The sequence below is a fragment of the Lissotriton helveticus genome, chromosome 3_1, assembly GCF_964261635.1.
Source record: "Lissotriton helveticus chromosome 3_1, aLisHel1.1, whole genome shotgun sequence".
Taxonomy (NCBI): domain Eukaryota; kingdom Metazoa; phylum Chordata; class Amphibia; order Caudata; family Salamandridae; genus Lissotriton; species Lissotriton helveticus.
In genome coordinates this window covers 411,281,465-411,299,844 of record NC_136061.1, presented here as the reverse complement: position 1 = coordinate 411,299,844, position 18,380 = coordinate 411,281,465, and the positions used below count along the sequence as shown (strand labels likewise).

The following is an 18,380-nucleotide window of genomic DNA, read 5'->3' as shown; positions in this document are numbered from 1 at the left end:
CCCCGGTAGGAACCATTTCCCTCCAGACCTCTGTAGGGGCTCGAGATAGTCCCACCCGTGCAAGGGGTCGCTCTGAGAGGCTGGTAGTGAGGATCTCATTGGTGATGCAGCAGGAGTGTCAGAGTTCGGGTTAGTGAAGCTATCTACCACTGAGTCCCACACTCTGGCTGCAATCAGCAGTGCCTGCTCCGCGTCCGGCTTTCCCTCACAGCCCTCCCATGTCTCCATCTCTCTTCTCCATGCTACTATTCGGGGTCCCCACGATGTCATCCAGTGCCTCACAATTTCTCTCTTGGCCAAGATGAAGGCCAGGTCTGGAAATTGTTTCTTAACCTTAGCTCTGGCAGGCTGCTGGAACCATCCCAGTAAGCAGTAGCCCGGTAATTAGGTACCTCTCTTTTTATAACCGTTGCAATAGTGGTCATAACTTCCTCCCTAAAGGCACCCAGCGAGGGGCACGTCCAGAACATATATAAAAAGTGTGCTCCCAGTTCCCCACAAGACAAGCTGAGTCAGCCGCATAGAAGTATCTCCTAATACGCTCTGGGGTTAAGTACGATCTGTAGAGGACGTAATAATTGATGAGTTTGAAGTGCGCGCATCTGGAATCCTTCAGGGTTCTCTCAAGGATAGTGTCCCATTGTTTAGACTCAATAGGGTCTCCCAGGCCTTCTTCCCATTGCAAGCTCAGGTGCTCCAGTGGGTGCTGAAGGTCGATTCGTGCTGCCCTGTACAAGCACGAGACCGCCAATATGGTGCCCAAGTAAGGGCCATATAATGGCAGCTTCATAGCACATTCAGCACCGAAGAGTCGATGAAATCAGTACTTTGAAAAAACTTCTGTTAATCATGAAAATCCATGCTATGTCTCCAATTATGTTCTATTTGGTACGCATCACAAGTGCTGCTTGGCTCAGGCAGCTAGATTGAAAACTCCCATGCAATGTTTTCAAAGACATTTGTTCAGTTACATAATGCTGGCTCCATCATTTGTACAGACGTAGTGTTTCTTCAGCTGAGCATAGGAAAACGTTGCCTTTCATTTGGAGGCAATCCTAATTTCTGTGCAAGTGCATTTTCCAAGTTCGGGGTTCTACCTAATTAATCAAACCTTGTGTAAACAGCTCTGACCAGACTTTACCCGTTTTTTTTACTTCCCAACATGTTTGCTTCTCTAAATAAATCCAGTGTTATGTGTATCTTTATTACCTGACACCATTTTTTTTAACAATAAACTTTTATTGTCAATAGCCGTAACAAACCTTGCCGAGCCAGGTTATCCAGTAGCACAATGTACAAAGTAGCAATGTTGATGTTTGCTTTTGAATTGCAATATAACAGTTGAAAGTTGAATACAATCAAACACATTTCCTCAACCATAAACAACAGTGTCCTAAATCTAATGTACAAAACAATGCATGCCTTTCCTCGCCACCCCAGTTGCATAACTATACATTGCCAGCCATGTTTTTCCATCCACAGCACAGCCTTTTCACCCATTGCTAATCGAACGATTCAGTTGGGATAGGTTTCAAATAGGTTCCAAATATAATCCCCGATAATCTGCCCATCTCTCCCAGATCTTGGGATGATTCTGGGGCATCCTCTCACTTCATATATTGGTAGTTCCAGTCCCATGCAAAAATCAAGGCCATTTTTCAATGCCCCAACCTGTGGTGGGGAGGCGTCTTTCCATGCACTGGCTATATCCTGTTTTGCCAGCGTGAGGCCCAGGAGCAATAGGAGCCTTTATATATGTTGCCCCCGATACCGTCAGTAATGTGAAGCAAGACTAGCCGAAGCGAGTAAGGGATATCCCAGCCCCGGACTTCTGACAGACATGTGATTACGCCCACCAAAACCTAGAGAGTGCATTGCACTGCCCTACGGTGTGTATTAGGGTGGCATCCATAGCTATGCAGCGCAAGCAGAGAGGGGACTCAATAAGCCCGGCGTGCCAGAGCCTATAACTGGTGTATACGCGCAATGTAGGTATTTAAATTGTATGTATCGTAATCGTGCTGCAATAGCAGGGCCACGTGGGGACTCCAAGGCCTCCGTCCAGTCGTCTGCATCCAGGGGGCCCAAATCTTCCTGTTAGCCCTCGTGTGTTTTACTAAGAGAAGTGAGGCAATTTGTCACTATTGTACAATAGATCTTGGTGATCTTGTGCGCACCCAGGTCCCCCATAAACACTTTAGCCTCTATGGGATTAAAATCAGGCAGAGCTTCCTGATGTGTGAGGTAGGGAGAGGAGGCATGACGATATTGAAGTTATTTATAAAATTGTGACCGGGACATTTCATACTCTTGCTGCAGTTTCTGGAAGGACCTTAAGGTCCGCCCGTGAAGAACATCTCCTATTGTAGAGATACCTATAGCCTCCCAGCTAGAAAACCCAGATAATCCCATCAGCTGAGGCAGACAACCATTATGCCAGAGGGGTGTCTACTTTGTTAACCTACCCCACCACCACATGTGGTGTAGTGACCATCTCCAGATCTTGACGACAACGGCAGCACTTTTAAATTTGTGGTATGTATGGAGGATTGTGTGAAGTGACATATTACCCAGCAGCTAGCGTTCAATACCTGACACCATGTTTGTCCTTCTTTTCTTTAAGAGAATTTTTTACAAGAAATCTGGAGCTCTTGCAGAATCTTTCCCTAGTACAGGAGGAAAGCAGCCTTCTGATTGAGGTGCTCAATGCTCTTTTTTACTCGCCTATCCAAAGACTTCAGGAATATGCACGACTTTTATTGAAACTTGGGACATGCTTTGAAGTGGTAAGTTGCTTGTTTGTGTGGATCCTCTTTAAAATGTGGGTATTAAAGGATTGATGTATTCCAGTGATTGGGCCCTGGAAACATGCTGTAGAATGTCAACCATGATTATGTTAAACTTAATTCAAGAGGTTAGCGTGGAATGCATCTGTCTAGAAGATAAACATTAGTAAATGGTGATAGGTAGTCTGATGTAGTTACAATGGTCTGGTTAAAACTCACAGTTTCTTGAGCCAGGGTGTATTCCTTAATTACCAGTGGGCCTGATCTATGCCATACTTGCAGATATCTACACAGTGGTTATCCTCAAAATCTGTTACTTGGCAATCTCTCCGGGACCTGCGTTGAATGTGATTGAAGTTACCAGTGTGACTCTAGAGTGTGCATTTACCAGGTATACGTTTGCTACACTCTCTTTGTTCTCTTCTTTAGAAATCCAGCAAACTATATACAATGTTTCTTACAACAGCAGGCCAAGACTTCTAGTCTTGGGTTCCCTGCACAGACAGAGTCAAGTGCCTGTGGGTATATTAGCATCGTTAATCACTACTTATGTGGGAAGAACATTGACATGCCATGATCCTGTGTCATAAATGAATGATATTTTTGATTTAGTAATTCATTTGGATACTCCTGGCATTTTTGTGATTTATAAATGCATATTAGCAATTTCTTTATTTGTCTTTAAGTGACAATTCTGTAGTATGAATTGGTCAACAGGTTTAGTGCTATATTTCTGTGGCATGTATTTGTCCAGACTAGTGAATACGTGAATAATCTATTTGTTGCTTTTCACTTTTTTATTGATCCCTCTCACATAGTCATCCCCAGATTACCAAAAACTACAAGATTCAATTTCTTCCTACGAGTCTTTAGCAGTCCTTTTGGGAAGGAGAAGAAAGGAGGCAGAATACACTCTAAGCTTTTGGAAAACATTCCCCGGAAAAATGACGGTATGACCACAGGATCACATTTTATAACATAGTACATTTAAGCTTCTAACTGCATTTCAACCTTAGTCCTTGTCTCAAAACACATTTTTTATTTCATTAATTTATACCAATGTTGTGTGTGTGCCCTTGATCGAGTTGGTCATATCGGCGTCCTAATCCGTGCCAAGACCATCACCAGCCACTTTACCTTTGAAGCGATGCCTGCATGTAAGCCTTTAGTGGAATTCATGGTTTGTAGAAGCATATACGGTAATGTCTTTCATCGATGTCCCTGGCTCTCTTTTTTTTTACTAATTTAGATGTGCTTGTGTCTGGGAGATTTATTAGAACTATGAAAAGAGTCTACATTGATTCCTGATCATGCAAAGTAACATTAAGTCATTTTAACTGTATTTGTGAATGAAATGTTATTGTGCAGTTGACGAAGATCTAAAAATCAAAAATTGGAATAAAACATTAACTGCTTCCTTGTTCAGGTATTTTATTCTATGCTTTGCAGGACTCTTTAAGGAAGCCACATCGTCGTCTTATCTGTGAGAGCAGTAATCGGGGACTGTCCTTGCAGAATGCTGGTCGATTTGCAGTGAACTGGTTCATCCTTTTTAATGATGCACTGGTCCATGCACAGGTGAGTTTTTACCACTGTGAAGAGGTGGCACTCTTCGTCTTATCTTACCTATTTTAAAGGCATTGTGAGTCATTCTTCAACAGAGAAATCATTCCCATATGTAAACTTTAAATAATCTGATAGAGACATCTAGCCGTAGATTCTTTACCTTTGAACTTCGAGGCGTCAGGCTGGATCCGGAAGATTTTTCTTAGCAGGACCCATGCACGCCAGTAGATGGCTTCAGTCGACTCCGCGTGATGTTGTCGGTGTTGTATTCTGAGTCATTGCGACGTCCACTTCATCAATATAACTGCAACTCTGGCATCTGAAGTCAGTTCATTTCTTTCCGCGCCAGCCAGTGCAGATCCGTCGTAGAAAGCTTCCCCCTTTCATTTTTTGACAGGCTGTTTTCGACCGTTTATTGACTCCTTTTAGTGTGCTAGGAATGTCTAGCAAGAAGACCCTGGGGTTTAAGCCATGTAGGTCACGGATCCCCACTTGATATGTCTTTAGTGCCTGGAGTGCGACCACGACAAAAAATCGTGCTCCGATTGCCGGTCCATGGTGCCGAAAGCTTTGAGGAGGCGGTCCCTAAAGCTACTCGTGGCCCGGCGCCTCAGAGGTCGTCTTGTCAATATCTGTCTCTGTCTCAGTCTCGTTAGAGAGGAAAGTCATGGCACCACTCTGGAGGACTGAAGTCCTCTTCCTCCACGTCGTCTCGGTCAGGTAAGAGGCATCACAAAAAGCACAAGAAGTTGAAGCATGCTTCGACTTCACCCTGTCCATCGCACAACGAGACGGAGGAACCGCAGCATTCGTGACCCCACTCATGGAGTGGGTGCCTTGGTCAGCTTCACGTTTCCCTTCCTTTCTGGGCCTTAAGCGACCCCGTCCATCTTATGGAGTTTTATGATGCCATGTGCGCCATATTTGTGCGCCTGACCCTGCAGGCGCGCGCTCTGGCCCAGCAGGCTTGGATGAAGGAGTCCCCGTGGGTTTGGTGCCTTCGGCTTCGCCTACGGCCTCCTACTGGACCTGTCCCCGGTCCGCACCGGCACTGGTCGCATCTCCACAGCGACTTTCCCCAGCGCTGCGTCTGTGGCCGAGGTCCTTGGCATCGTTGGCGCCCACCAGTGGCGCCTTCCCAATCCTCATTCCAGAAGACATGGAGCAGGTAGTCCACCAATGCCAAGACCGGCGCCGACAGAGCCATACTGCTCCATGCCTTTCATCCTGCCCTATCCTGAAGGGTTAGGAATGGATGAGGAGGATTGGATCTACTCTTCAGAACCCTTGCACTCTCTCAGTGAGGCCTTGATGGATGTTCTTCTGAGCACCTGTTCCAAGCCCAGCACAGGGGCTCCTGTGAACAGAACAATTGCCCGCTGCCATTGCCCTGCACCGGGCGACTCACCTTTTCTCACTGCCCACCCCACCGAGAAAGCTTGGGGGTTCAGGCTACCACTTCCCGTGGCTTGTTCCCTTTCTCACCCCTGGATAGGGAATCCAAGAGACTAGAAAGCTTTGAAAAAAAAATGTTTTCTTCCACCAGTCTAGCATTGCAGTCTGTGAACACTGCATGCATTTTTTGCCGTTATTCCCATTCGATATGGGACACGGGTGCGCAAGTGCTGCCCGAGTCTCGGAGGAGGACCGGATTTAGCTCTCCCAAGCTATTTCAGCTGGGAGAGTTGCAGCGAAGTTAGTCATTCGATGTGACTTGGCCATGACAGACTCGCTGGGCAGAGCGATTTCCACGATGGTGGTCGTACGTCGCCACGCCTGGCTCAGGACGTCTGGTTTGATCAGGGATGTTCAGACTAAGAACAGATCCTGTGCACACGCTGATGAAATCGGTGGTCCTGCAGTCAGGACGCAAAATTACAAGATAATACCTTTGATGGCTCCCGTTTCTCCGGAGACAAAGCAGATGCAGGACTTGAGCATTTTAAGGACTAGGGGCCACAATATCCCTGCCTGTGTCTGCTATTCGCTCCTTTCATGGCTACGGAATGGGCTACCAACCGCGCCAACCATATTCCAGACAGAGGGCCCGCAGGTACAGCAACCTCTGCGTAGCTGTGGTTTACCCGGCCCAGCAGAGGGTCGGGAGGCCAGAAGTCAAGCCAAGTCACATTCCCCTCCTCCACTGCAAAACCCTCCTAGTCTCGATCCCCAGGTTCATTCCCGCCCAGTTGGTGGCATAATACGCTATCATCTCCACCACTGGCTGAACATCACCTCGGACAGGTGGGTGTTGCAAATAGTACGAAAGGGCTACTCCCTCCCCTTCATGACTAAACCTCCATCCATCCCTCTGTTTACAATCAGCTGACGGAGGATCATCTTGCCCTATTACGTGGAGTGCCCCTCAGGTGTTCACCAAGGTGTTGGCAGTAGTCGCAGCCAATCTGCAGAGATCAGGTGTTCAAGTTTTCCCCTCTCTCTACGACTGGTTATTAAAGGTGGACTCATCCCAAGCAGTCGTCTTCCACCTCCAGTCTACAACGAACCTCCTGCTATCGCTGGGGTTCTCTTTCAACGTGCCGAAGTCACACCTGATTCTCTCTCAGATGCTCACTTTCATCGTAGCGGTTCTAGACACGGAGCAGTTTTGTGCCTATCTTTCTGATTTGCGAGTCCAGGATATTCAGGCTGTGATACCTATGTATCAGCCTCTATCCTAGATTTTGGTGAGTAGGACTCTGAGTCTGTTGGGCCTCATGGCCTGCTGCATCCTCCTGGTGGACCATGCCAGATAGCACATGCGCGCTCTGCAGTGGGACCTGAAGTTCCAATGGGCACAGCATTGGGGAAATCTCACCAACCTGGTTCATATATCGGAGGGCACTGTAAAAGACCTGCAGTGGTGGCTGACAAACAGCGATTGGGCCAGAGGCAGATGCCTCTCCCTTCCCCACAATGATCTCACAGTAGTGATGGAAATGTCTCTCCTGGGATGGGGAGGGCATCTGGGGGATGTGGCGATCAGAGGACTCTGGTATCTGAAGGAAGTCAGGCTCCATATACACTATTGGAGCTCCGGGGGTTCCGATTGGCACTGATAGCCTTTTTTGCATCCATCAAGGGAAGGCTGGTTCAGGTGTTCACAGGCAACTCTACCGTCATGTGGTACTGCAACAAACAGGGTTGTGTGGGGTAGAGGATTCTCTGTCAAGAGGCCCTGCGTCTCTGGACTTGGCTGGAACAACAGGGCATTTCTCTTGTGGTTCAACATCTGGCTGGTTCTCTGAACACCCGAGCGGATAAACTTAGTCGACCGGTGCTGAGGATCACGACTGGCGTCTCCATCTGGAGGTGGTACAAGTTCTCTTTCAGCTGTGGCCTCTGAAGATAATCGTGCAATGTCAGCAGTTTTGCGCTTTGGAGTTTCCAAGGCGTCTCTCGTTCTGTACCGCTTTTCTTCGTGAGTGGAGCTCAAGCCTCCTGTACGCCTTTCCGCCCATACCACTCCTGCCCTGAATGCTCAAGAAGATCCAGAGCGACCTGGCACAAGTAGTTCTTGTGGCTCCAGAATGGTAAAGGAGAGTTTCTTATCCAGAGCTTCTGGCTATGAGCATCGATCCACCGATCAGGCTGCCCTTCCAGGAGGATCTTCTGTCTCAGCAGCAGGGGAGGGTCCGCCAAACGAACCTGTCCCCTCTCCGCCTCCTTGTGTGGAGATTGAGTGTTGACAACTTTTGACCTTCCTCTCGAAGTCTGCGTTATCAAAGCAGCCAGTCGTCCCTCCACGAAATCAGTATAACCTGCAGATGGAACACATTTTGCAAATATTGTGCAGATATTGGCTCCTTATCTGCCTCTCGGTCAGATATTCTCCTGTTTATCCTTTTCTTGACCAAGCAGGGCTCTGCTCTGGGCACTCTGAAGGGCTACCTTTGAGCCCTCTCAGCTTTTCTTCGGCTGCCAGATCAGCCTTCACTTTTTAAATCCCCTCTGGAGCAGAGATTTTTGAAGGGGTAAACCCACTTGTTTACCCCTTCTCCTTTTCTTATGCCAAACCTTAATTGGTCCTTACTTTCATGATGTGCGCACCGTTTGAGCCGCTGCACAACTGCCGTCTACGGTTGCTCACTATCAAAACAGCCTTTTTGGTGCCAATCACCTCTGATAGGAGGGTGAGCAAACTGCAGGCACTGTCGTGACATTCTCCTTACCTGACCGTCAATCCGGACAAAGTGGTACTCTGAACTAGGGCATCCTTTCTGGCCAATGTTGTAACACCTTCCCATATGGGGCAGTCAGTTACTCTGCCCATTTTCTATGCACCTCTGCACCCTTCTAAAGCAGAGTAGTGTCTCCACTGTTTGGACCCAAACTGAGCTTTTTCGTTCTACGTTGATTCACCAAAGAGTTCCGTGTGGATGACCAACTTTTTATAGGGTACGTGGGAGAAAAGAAGGAGTGTGCTGTTGAAAAGAGGACCATCTCATGTTTGGTTATCCTCTGTATTAAAAAATGTCATGCCTTGGCAAAGGAGCAGCCTCCTGAAGGCCTTGGGGCCCATTCCACCAGGCAGCCTCCACAGCCCTCAAGCCTGGTGTTTCAATTGCTGATTTCTGCCTAACGGCCACGTGGGCATTTCTGCACACGTTCGCCAGACACTATTGCCTGGATTCTCAGGTTCACAGGGAGGGCCTATTTAGCTGCTCTGTTCTGCAGGACTTTCTGGTCTAAAGCTTTACCGCTGTTCCACATCCAGGGAAGGTATTGTTTGAGTAAGGTAAGGAATCAGCAGCTAAATGTCTCTATCAGATGGGCAAGTTACTTACCTTCCGGAACGCCTCATCTGGTAGAGACATTATCTAGCCTCAGATTCCTTACTGACCCACCCATCCTCCCAGCACTGCGGAATTGCTTTTAGCGTCAGGGCTGTTCCTGTTCAGCTGTCTTTTTTAACACTCCATGGTCGGTCACTTCATGGCTCTGCGCTTCTGGCATGGAAAGTCATGAAAAGTACTGACGTCTGCGCTTCTGGCATGGAAAGTCATTGAAAAGTAGTGGCGTTTATATTGACGAGGCGGATGTCACGACGAACATGATGCCGACAACGTCACATGGAGTCGACCTTCGCCATCAACCGGTGCACAGGGGTACTGCTTACAAAAATGTTCCGGATCTAGCCTGACGTCTGGAAGTTCAAAGATAAGGACTCTGCGGCTAGATCATGTCTCTACCAGATAAGGCGTTACCAAAGGTAAGTAACTTTTCCAGGGATGCCATAGATGGGAATTAATAATGAAAATGTTCCCAAAGTATAACGCAAATTTGAGCTTTGTCATTAGATTATAGAACTTCTAGTACATTTTTAGGGAGTTAGTAACTCTTATAATTGGAAGTGGGCTTTACACAACAGAAAAACTTGAGCGCTTTACCTAGAGCACTGTGCAGGTATATAAATGGGGGCAAAGTGAGTAAACATAAGCAATACATAAGTAATGTAGATAGCAATACATAACAGAAGAACACTAAGCAGTGTTAAAGTACAAAACATGCAGATTTCAGCAGGTAGGTGCAATGGTCAGTTACCTTTAAGTACTGTCAATTCATAGAGCACCATATCAGAAACAGGATCTACAAACAAGACTAAAACTCTTGAAATGCAGATACTACAAACTTGTCTTTAAGACAAGAAAGGTATTTGCTTTTGTTATTGTTTTGTCTACTCATGATGGATCTATATAGTGAGTAAGTCAAGAATAGTCTGCAGAAGTCTGCAGAAGCTTATCGAGAAGGCTTTTAAATAGGAGGAGAACGGTAAGAAGACCTGAATTCGAAGACATTGTTTGCATTCTCTTTTGAAAGAAGGTAAGGAGGATAGTGCAGATTTCAGGAAGAAAGAAGTTCTATTCTTCCGATGCACAGCCAGAGAAAGATTGATTAAAGGCATATTAGTTATTGAAAGCAGAGGTTTTAAGTAATACACACTCTGTGGAGTTGGCAAGAGCCACTAGGTATCATCAGTTTCTTTGCCATGTAACAAGAGTGATCCAAGTGGATGTGTTTATCAACTAGGCAGGCACGTTTGAAGGTGGATCTACCATCAGTCAGACATAAACTCAACTAGTGCAAGATTTGTGATGTGAATAAAAGAATTAGATCTCGAGATCAGGCAGGCCACAGCTTGCAAGGAAGCTTTAAGAGGTGAAAAATTCATTTTAAGATATCAGGATAGTATTGTGTTTACATAGTCTAATCTGGATCAAACCAAAACTTAAATAATTTCTTTAAAGTTTTGTTCCATCTGAAAATAATTGATCCCTATGAGTCTAAGCTGATGATTCACATTTCTTTGTAAGGTATTGATAGATTTGTGAAGATTGAGTTTGTTATTCAAAATGAAGACGAGATATCTGGTACTGTGAATAATAGATGTAGAGCAATCTAAGATCTTAGAGACCAGCTATTTTTTTTAAATTGGGGGGTTAGGGGGGGGCGAAATAGGTACGATTTTTGAGGAATAAACTTAAGGTGATGCATTGTCATACAAGAGAGTATGCTGTCTTGATTTTTGGTCAATATGGAGATATTTGGAGATGAAACTTTCAAATAAAGATTGGTGCTGTCAGCATATTGGTGATAAGATATTCAATTCTTTTATGATGTCAGTTTTTCAAGATAAAGATTGAAGAGTGTTGGTGCTAGGACAAAGCCTTGAGGTACTGCCTGTGGTAGAGCTACAAGGTTTGACACTGAGCTGTCTATGTAGATCAATTTAAGAGACTTTAATCTTCATTTCGACGACCAGGAAGACCGGTCGGCGACAGCTCTTCAGTGTGATTTAAAAACCTGTGAGGTTAACCTTATAAACCTGGAGGCTACCCATAATAAGGGTCACTTATTGGATCCTATTTTTACAAACATTACCACCATGAAAGCAGCCTCCCCGATCCCTCTTCCATGGACGAACCATTTTATGGTCCCCTTTGCCTGGCAAATCGTGCCGGAGAGTACCCCCCTCCATCAGTGTTTGTGCGCCTGAAAGACCTTGGGCCAGGCTGTCTGTGGAAAACCTGTCACGCAGTCTGGAGGCCTCACGCCCTTCATTAGCGAAGGACCCAGTACTGGCGGAAGCAGATTTCTGCAGATGGATGTCTAACACACTCAATGCCGTTCTTCCTTTAAGATCGTCAGGAAGGAGGGAGAAAAGATCGTGCTCCGCTCCGTGGTACACGCCAGAGCTGAGGGCTATGCGGAGGGCCTGTAAAAAATTGGAATGTGCCTGGAGGAAGAACTGGGAAGTAGCCTGTAAGATTGAATACCGAGTGGCGATAAGGAATTACAAGCTCACTATTCGGTGCGCCAAAACCCAATTCTTGGAGGAGAGAATCAGCAATGCCTCCAACTCCTCCAGAGAAACATTTCTAGTGGTCAAGCAGCTCCTGAGGGTTCCTACGCCACCTGCCTCCACGGATAACCTGGAAGCAAAATGCAATGATCTAGCAGAGTACTTCCATACTAAAATTGAAAAAAATTTGAGTTCCCTGCCCCAAATTGACATAGGAGCCGAGCCCTTCGCGGATGAGGGAAGACCTCTGAGGACCCTCGAGTCTTTTGGACCAGTCACGGAGGACGAAGCTCTTAAAGTCTTAACGTCCGTTAAGAGTGGTTCTCCCCGGGACGTGGTCCCCATGAGGATTCTCAAACTGGTTGCCCTTTCCATTGTGGAGCATATCACGGAGGTGCTCAATGCCTCGCTAGGTGCAGGTGTGGTCCCACCCAATTGGAAGGGTGCAATAGTAAAAGCCCTCCTAAAAAAACCCAGCCTAGACCCCCTTGACATGGCGAACTACAGGCCCATCTCGCTACTTCCGGGACTCAGCAAGATCACGGAAAAGTTGGTTAATTCCCAGCTATCCAACTTCCTTGAGTCCAACGGTGTGCTGAGAAGTTCCCAAACAGGCTTCCGCCCGGGTCAAGGCACTGACACTGCCTTGCTGGCTGTCGCAGAAGAGGCACGTTGCATTTTGGATTCAGGAGGATCAGTGGCAGTGATCCTCCTGGACCTTAGTGCAGCGTTCGACACTGTTAACCATCGAGTGTTACTTCAGCGACTGTCAGAGGCTGGAGTGAGGGGGGCAGCGCTGAAATGGCTCAGGTCATTTCTTAGCGAACTGACCTTCCAGGTCTGGGAAGGGGGCGCACGATCGGCATCCATCCACCTCCATTGTGGAGTGCCCCAGGGCTCCTCCCTGAGCCCCACATTATTCAATGTGTACATGGCCCCCTTGGAGGATGTGGTGGCTCCATTTGACATCAAAATCGTGAGCTATGCCGATGACACCCAGCTGGTGGTTGCCCTCTCCCAGGCCACGGATAATCCCCAGGTGCTACATTCCTGCCTAAGTCCACACTTGGATGGGGGAATCAGCACTAAAGCTTAACGGCTCAAAAACCGAGATAATGCTGATGGGGATGAAAAGTCCCTCACTCCCCCGGTCTGCCTGGCTCAGCTGCCTGGGATCCCCTCCCAAACCCAAGGCTGAGATCAAGAGCCTGGGTATTTGGTTGGAGCAAGATCTTTCCTTCAGGACCCAGGCCATTAAATTGGCCGGTGTTTGTTTCGGCCTTCTCCGATCGGTGCGCAAAGTGCTGCCTCTGCTTCCATTTCTATCTCGGAAGCTCTTGATCCAGGGCCTGATTATATCTAGATTAGATTTCAGAAATGCAATCTATCTGGGTGCCCCTGAGATCACCCTGAACAAACTGCAGCAAGTGCAGAATGCGGCGGCACGAATGCTCCATAACATCCCTATGTCATGTTCGGCCAAACCCGCATTGAGGGCGCTGCATTGGCTTCCAGTGCGAGAAAGGGTGAAATTTAAGTCTCTCTGTCTTGCACATAAAATCTTGCAAGGCAAAGGCCCCCCTGCCCTTCAAAAACTGGTGGTCCCATATAAGGCAAGTAGATCACTACGCTCAGACCAACAACACTTGCTCACGATCCCCAGGGTCAAAAAGGCTCGCTCAGGAGGGAGGAGATTCTCCGTAAGGGTTGCAACCCTTTGGAACTCACTCCCCTTAGGTTTACGCTCGGAGCCATGCATTTTGCGTTTTCGTAAACAACTGAAAACCTGTCTCTTTTGTTAAATTGTTGTCCTTTTCTCTCTCTTAATCTGCTACTCTGTTTGGTGAAGCGCTGGGATGCTCAAGGGTAACCACGCGCTATACAAAACTGTAAATAAATAAATTTGAAGCGGTTAGCAAGGACGAACTGAAAAGAGTCAACATTCGATGTGTCTCTTCAACGTGTTGAATAGAGTGTTGAGTTTAAAAATATTAAATACAGCTGACAGGCGAAGTAAAATCAATATTCATGAATCGCTGTTGCAAAGGACATCAGCAATGATTTGCTTGTTCTATTGTAGTCATTGCTGCATATTATGAAATTATATTTTATCATTAGAAGTAATAGATCTCTTGGTTAGGGTCGCTCACGAATGTGAAGGCACTGCAGCTGTTTGTTAACACTGGGGACTCAACATAGGAGGGCTACAGTTTGAAAAAAATCAATAAAGACCAGCCTTGTTAGCACCACATGTCTTGGTATTAAATAGACATATGCCTCTCAATACAAGTTCATACTTAATGCAATAAATAGAGAGTGGGATATAGCCTAAACCACGAAGGCTGTACTACGTGTGGCTGAACACCGTAGGTGTAACCACAGACGTCTAAACCACGTATATGCCTTTACCACAGACGTCCGTGGTAGTTAGCGCACTAGTCTGCAGGTTGGAAGTGAGCTGGACGGAGGGTTGGAAGCGAGCTGATGAGTACCTTTGTTTCTAGGGTGGATGCTGGGGGGGTCGTGGGTAGTTTTGTGGGCAGGGGTGGGTCCTGGGTAGTTTTGTGGGCAGGGGTGGTGGGTTGGGGTAGTTTTCGGGCTGGGGTGGGGCAGGGGTAGTTTTCTGGGCTTTGTTTTTAGGGTGGGGGGCTGAGGGGGTTGTGTGTAGTTTTTGGGGTTGGGTTGGGGTAGTTTTGTGGGCTTGGGGTGGGCCGGGTGTCGTTTTGTGGGCTCAAGGGTGGCGGGGGTAGTTTTCAGGGCTCTTTTTTGGGGATTGAGGGCTGGGTGTCGGGTAGTTTTGTGGGCTGGGGTGAATTGGGGCAGTTTTCAGTGCGGGGCAGGTCGGGGGTAGTTAAGGGCTCAGGGCGGGAGGCTGGCATGTTTTTTAAATATGGAGTCACGGTTTTAGGGTTTAGGACAGAGGGGTAGTTTCCTGGGTTGGGGGTGGATGAGGGGTATATTTTTGGCCTTTGTTTATAGTGTGGGGGACTGGATGAGTCGGGTAGTTTTCTTGTATGGGGTGGGTTGGAGGTCGTTTTCTGGGCTGGTGGGTCGGTGGTAGTTTAGGATTGAGGGCAGGGGCTGGGATGTTTTTAAAATATGTGGTCAAGGATTTAAGGCTCAGGGCAGGGGGGGGTTTAGGGTTCAGGGTGGGGTTTTAGGGCTCAGGGCACAGGGGAGATGGGATTTGTTTTAAGGGCTAGGTTCGCTTTTAGGAGTTAGGGGAGGGTGTTGGGATATTTTTGGTGTTGGGGTCAGGTAGAACTCGGGGCAGGTGACAGGGTTTTAGGACTCAGGGTGGTTGTTAGGGCATTATCTTAAACACGCATATGATTATACCAATTATGCCATTACAACTAAATTTGTTCTAAAGACATGCATGGTAAAGGTATGCGTGGTTACTACGCAGTTGTTAAGACCGCATTGTTATAGCAGGCGTGGTTAGGGAATTCATGGTTCCGACATACAACCGTAGGGAGTAGGTTGCCTGTGCAATAAAAGAAAATCCTCAGACGTTTCCTTCAGTCATATGCCGCTCTCAGGGGGTAACATATTTAGTTGTCTGATCACACACATGATCACATACATTTTACCCAGCTAATAACTCACATCTAAATCAATGAATATGAAATTCCAAAGCACGATTGCAATAGAATATATGATCAATAAACAATTTGCTAACTTCACCAAGGGCCACTAAAAAGTATGTGGCACTAGAGGACCACATTATACTACAAGGAGACTGAACTGTACTGCAATAACATGCAAAACATTGCACATTATGTAGCACCTCCTGCAGCAGTGTTACTTTGCTGTTTTTTCTAAATAACACACCTACATACTGTCTGGGCCAAGGTTTCTTCTTGTAGCACCATTTTAGTTCTTGAATCCAGCAATCATTACCAGAAAGGTGAGCTAATAACCTTTGCATATGGTCTGCCATTGTGTGACACCATATGCTACACTTGAAATAATTTTTGATCCATTTAAGCTACCAATTTATATGTTGAACTGTACAAATTATGCAGCTGATGGAGGGATATGGGAAAAGTACAATAAATCCATGATTGGGGGGAGAACGCCACAGCTGCAGAATGGCATAACTCCAGTGGCACCGACATTACCTTCTCTCTAACAACCCAGTTTAATTGATATCAATATTCACATTGTGTTGAAGTTGGAAGAAACCTAATGTAGATTTAGTATTGCCTTCTGATAATATAAATACTTAATGCAAATATTCTCCCAAAACTATTTTTTAGATTGACACTTAGGCTCCTCTCGAACGACATTGTAAAAATCAAGAGGGTATTGATAATAAGACAGCACCCATTTCCAAATACGTCAAATGTATCGCATATATTGTCACTCCATTCATTTTCCACAGTGTTAGAAATAGTGTAAACCTTAGCATCATTGTACCCAGACAGTGAACGCTAATAATAATTTCTCATTTTTCCAATGTGCTTAATACTAGTCCTCTTCCTCCAGTGCATTGCAAAAGATGAACCATTCTGGAAATTGCATGCAATAAAGTGACTAGTAACTTACTTTGTTTTACCGTGGTTGATGACAGTTCATCATGGTTTATTTATTTCTATTAGTTGGAAGTGGTATTTTCAACATGTACAAGGACAATATAATGACTCTTCTGTTTAGTGTCCTGTGTAATGCAGAGTGGCTGTAAAACGTTTCACTTAGTTTACGAGATCGTCTCTGTGTGATGTGTGGCTGAACTTCTTTGGTGATTGACAAGAACAAGATACTCATTTTTTTAATGCAACGCGCTCGCACTGTCGGGCACTAGAGCTGCCACACATTTTGGAATTTGCTGCTTGTTTAAGTAACACCTGTATTGCTTGTCTTCTCTTTTCATGCACATCTGTGACCTTTATTCTTAAATGAGTCGTTTGGGAACCAACCTAAAGATACCTGTGTATTCACCACATGAGAACACTGCTTGTTTTAGTATTTCACTCATAGATCACTGTTTACAACTGGAGTGGACCAGTACTGACCAAAAAGTAAATGCCATGGTTAGGTTGTCTTTGCATCATTTCATTGTTATACTGCACTTCTTGTGTCTCCCAACCATAGCCTGAGTGGGGAATATTAGATGAACTGCCCTATGCATACCTGCCAACTCACACTGTGCCACTGTGTCACACACGATATCTGACCCCATCAAACAGTCTCCCGGTGAGGAGCCTATATCACACGGTGGCAGGGAAAACAAGCTGATAACCACTGTAAATAGTAGTTTTCTAGCTCGTTTTCCAAGGCTTTGAACTGCAGATGTCTATTAAGGGGTGTGAAAACACCTAAGTCTCCGTAACTTTTCTTTGGGTGGGGAAGGGTAGAAGGGGGCTTGAGAGCGGGGTGTGGTTTAAAGGGACCTCTTGGCACGAGGCCCCGCGCCCTCCTCACACAGTGACATTGTTCTTCAAGTTGGCAGGTATGCCTATGAATGTGTGTGTGCATTATATGCACAACTTAACTGTGAAGCAGCTGCATGCAAGGGAGCCAGTAATACAAATATTAACCAAGCTAAAAGCGGATTAGGATGCTTCAAGAAGCCGGAGCAGGGGGTGATTGGCTATATTTTTTTTTGTTTTTTTGCAGTTTTATATAGCGCGAACTAGACCCGAACCGAATCAGGTATCAGAGCGCTTTACATAGCACCAGTTACGTTACATGAGGACGGACACACTTTCATTTTAGGCACGGGGAGATTAAGTGATTTGCCCAGAATCACAGGAGGTTTTGGCGTCGTTACCGAGACTCGAACCCAGATCCCCGAGGTCGAGCGCCCTAGCCGTTAGGCCAACTCCTCTCCTGGAGATGAGCTGTGTAGAAGTGCCTATAACTGGCCAGTTCACTTTCACATGGAAGGCTGGGAGGGAGGAGCTGCAGCACAGCAGCTAATGCTAATAAGTAGAAGTGGCGCTAAACAGCATGGTTTATCCCTGTAGCCTCGTGCTGCTGAATAACTGGGAATTAGACCAAAAAGGTTAACAATCAATGTGCCACTCCACCATAGTTAACTGACCTTATTCTATGTCCTCACGCAATTTTGCTTCCAGAAGTAAGCCTTGGGACACCCTGCCTGTGTGTGTGTGTGTGCTAATGGGGCTGTCTTCCCTGGGCCTCTTTTAGTGCTGAAAGTGCCGACGCTTCCCTCTCACGCAAACTCCCTCCCTGGCTTTTGAGACAAGACAGTGACCTGCGGCTGCTGACCTTGCATATACAGCAGAGTCCCTTATGAGCTCCAGCCGTGTGCATGTTCTCTGTCCCCATTATGTACCACTGATGGTACATTCTAAGTTAGCTCAATTCCTCACATGAAATGTTCCGTAATGGGCTCGCATTTCTAACGCATAGGTGATTCAGATATTGATTCTCGTTTATCAATACAGCTATACATAGCAAGTATCCAACTCCCAATTTTGTTTGGTTTTTTTGGGGAGATTTATATATATAGTGCAAACTCGACCTGAAGGTATTCCAGCGCGTTGCATGAGCACTAGTTGTTTACAGACGGACACATTCATGTTGTTAGACACAAGGAGATTAAGTAATGTGTCCAAAATCACAGAATGTTGAGCGTCCCTGCCGAGACACGAACCCGGTTCTCATATTCAAGGTCGAACGCTCTAGTCGTTAGGCCACAATTGTCCCTGTCGACCCAATTCTCTCGACCCATCCATTTTCATAAGTACAACAAG

At 46.3% G+C, this 18,380-nt stretch overlaps 1 protein-coding gene across 2 annotated transcripts in view; it reads left to right on the top strand.

The window, feature by feature from the left end:
* Positions 1–18,380, top strand: part of ALS2 (alsin Rho guanine nucleotide exchange factor ALS2) — a 1,284,778-nt gene that overhangs the window by 566,257 nt on the left and 700,141 nt on the right. For both annotated transcript variants that reach the window (XM_078680222.1, XM_078680224.1), the window contains 3 exons: positions 2,624–2,786; positions 3,605–3,736; positions 4,236–4,364. In XM_078680222.1, coding sequence (XP_078536348.1) covers positions 2,624–2,786; positions 3,605–3,736; positions 4,236–4,364 — 424 coding nt within the window. The remainder of the gene's footprint in view (positions 1–2,623; positions 2,787–3,604; positions 3,737–4,235; positions 4,365–18,380) is intronic.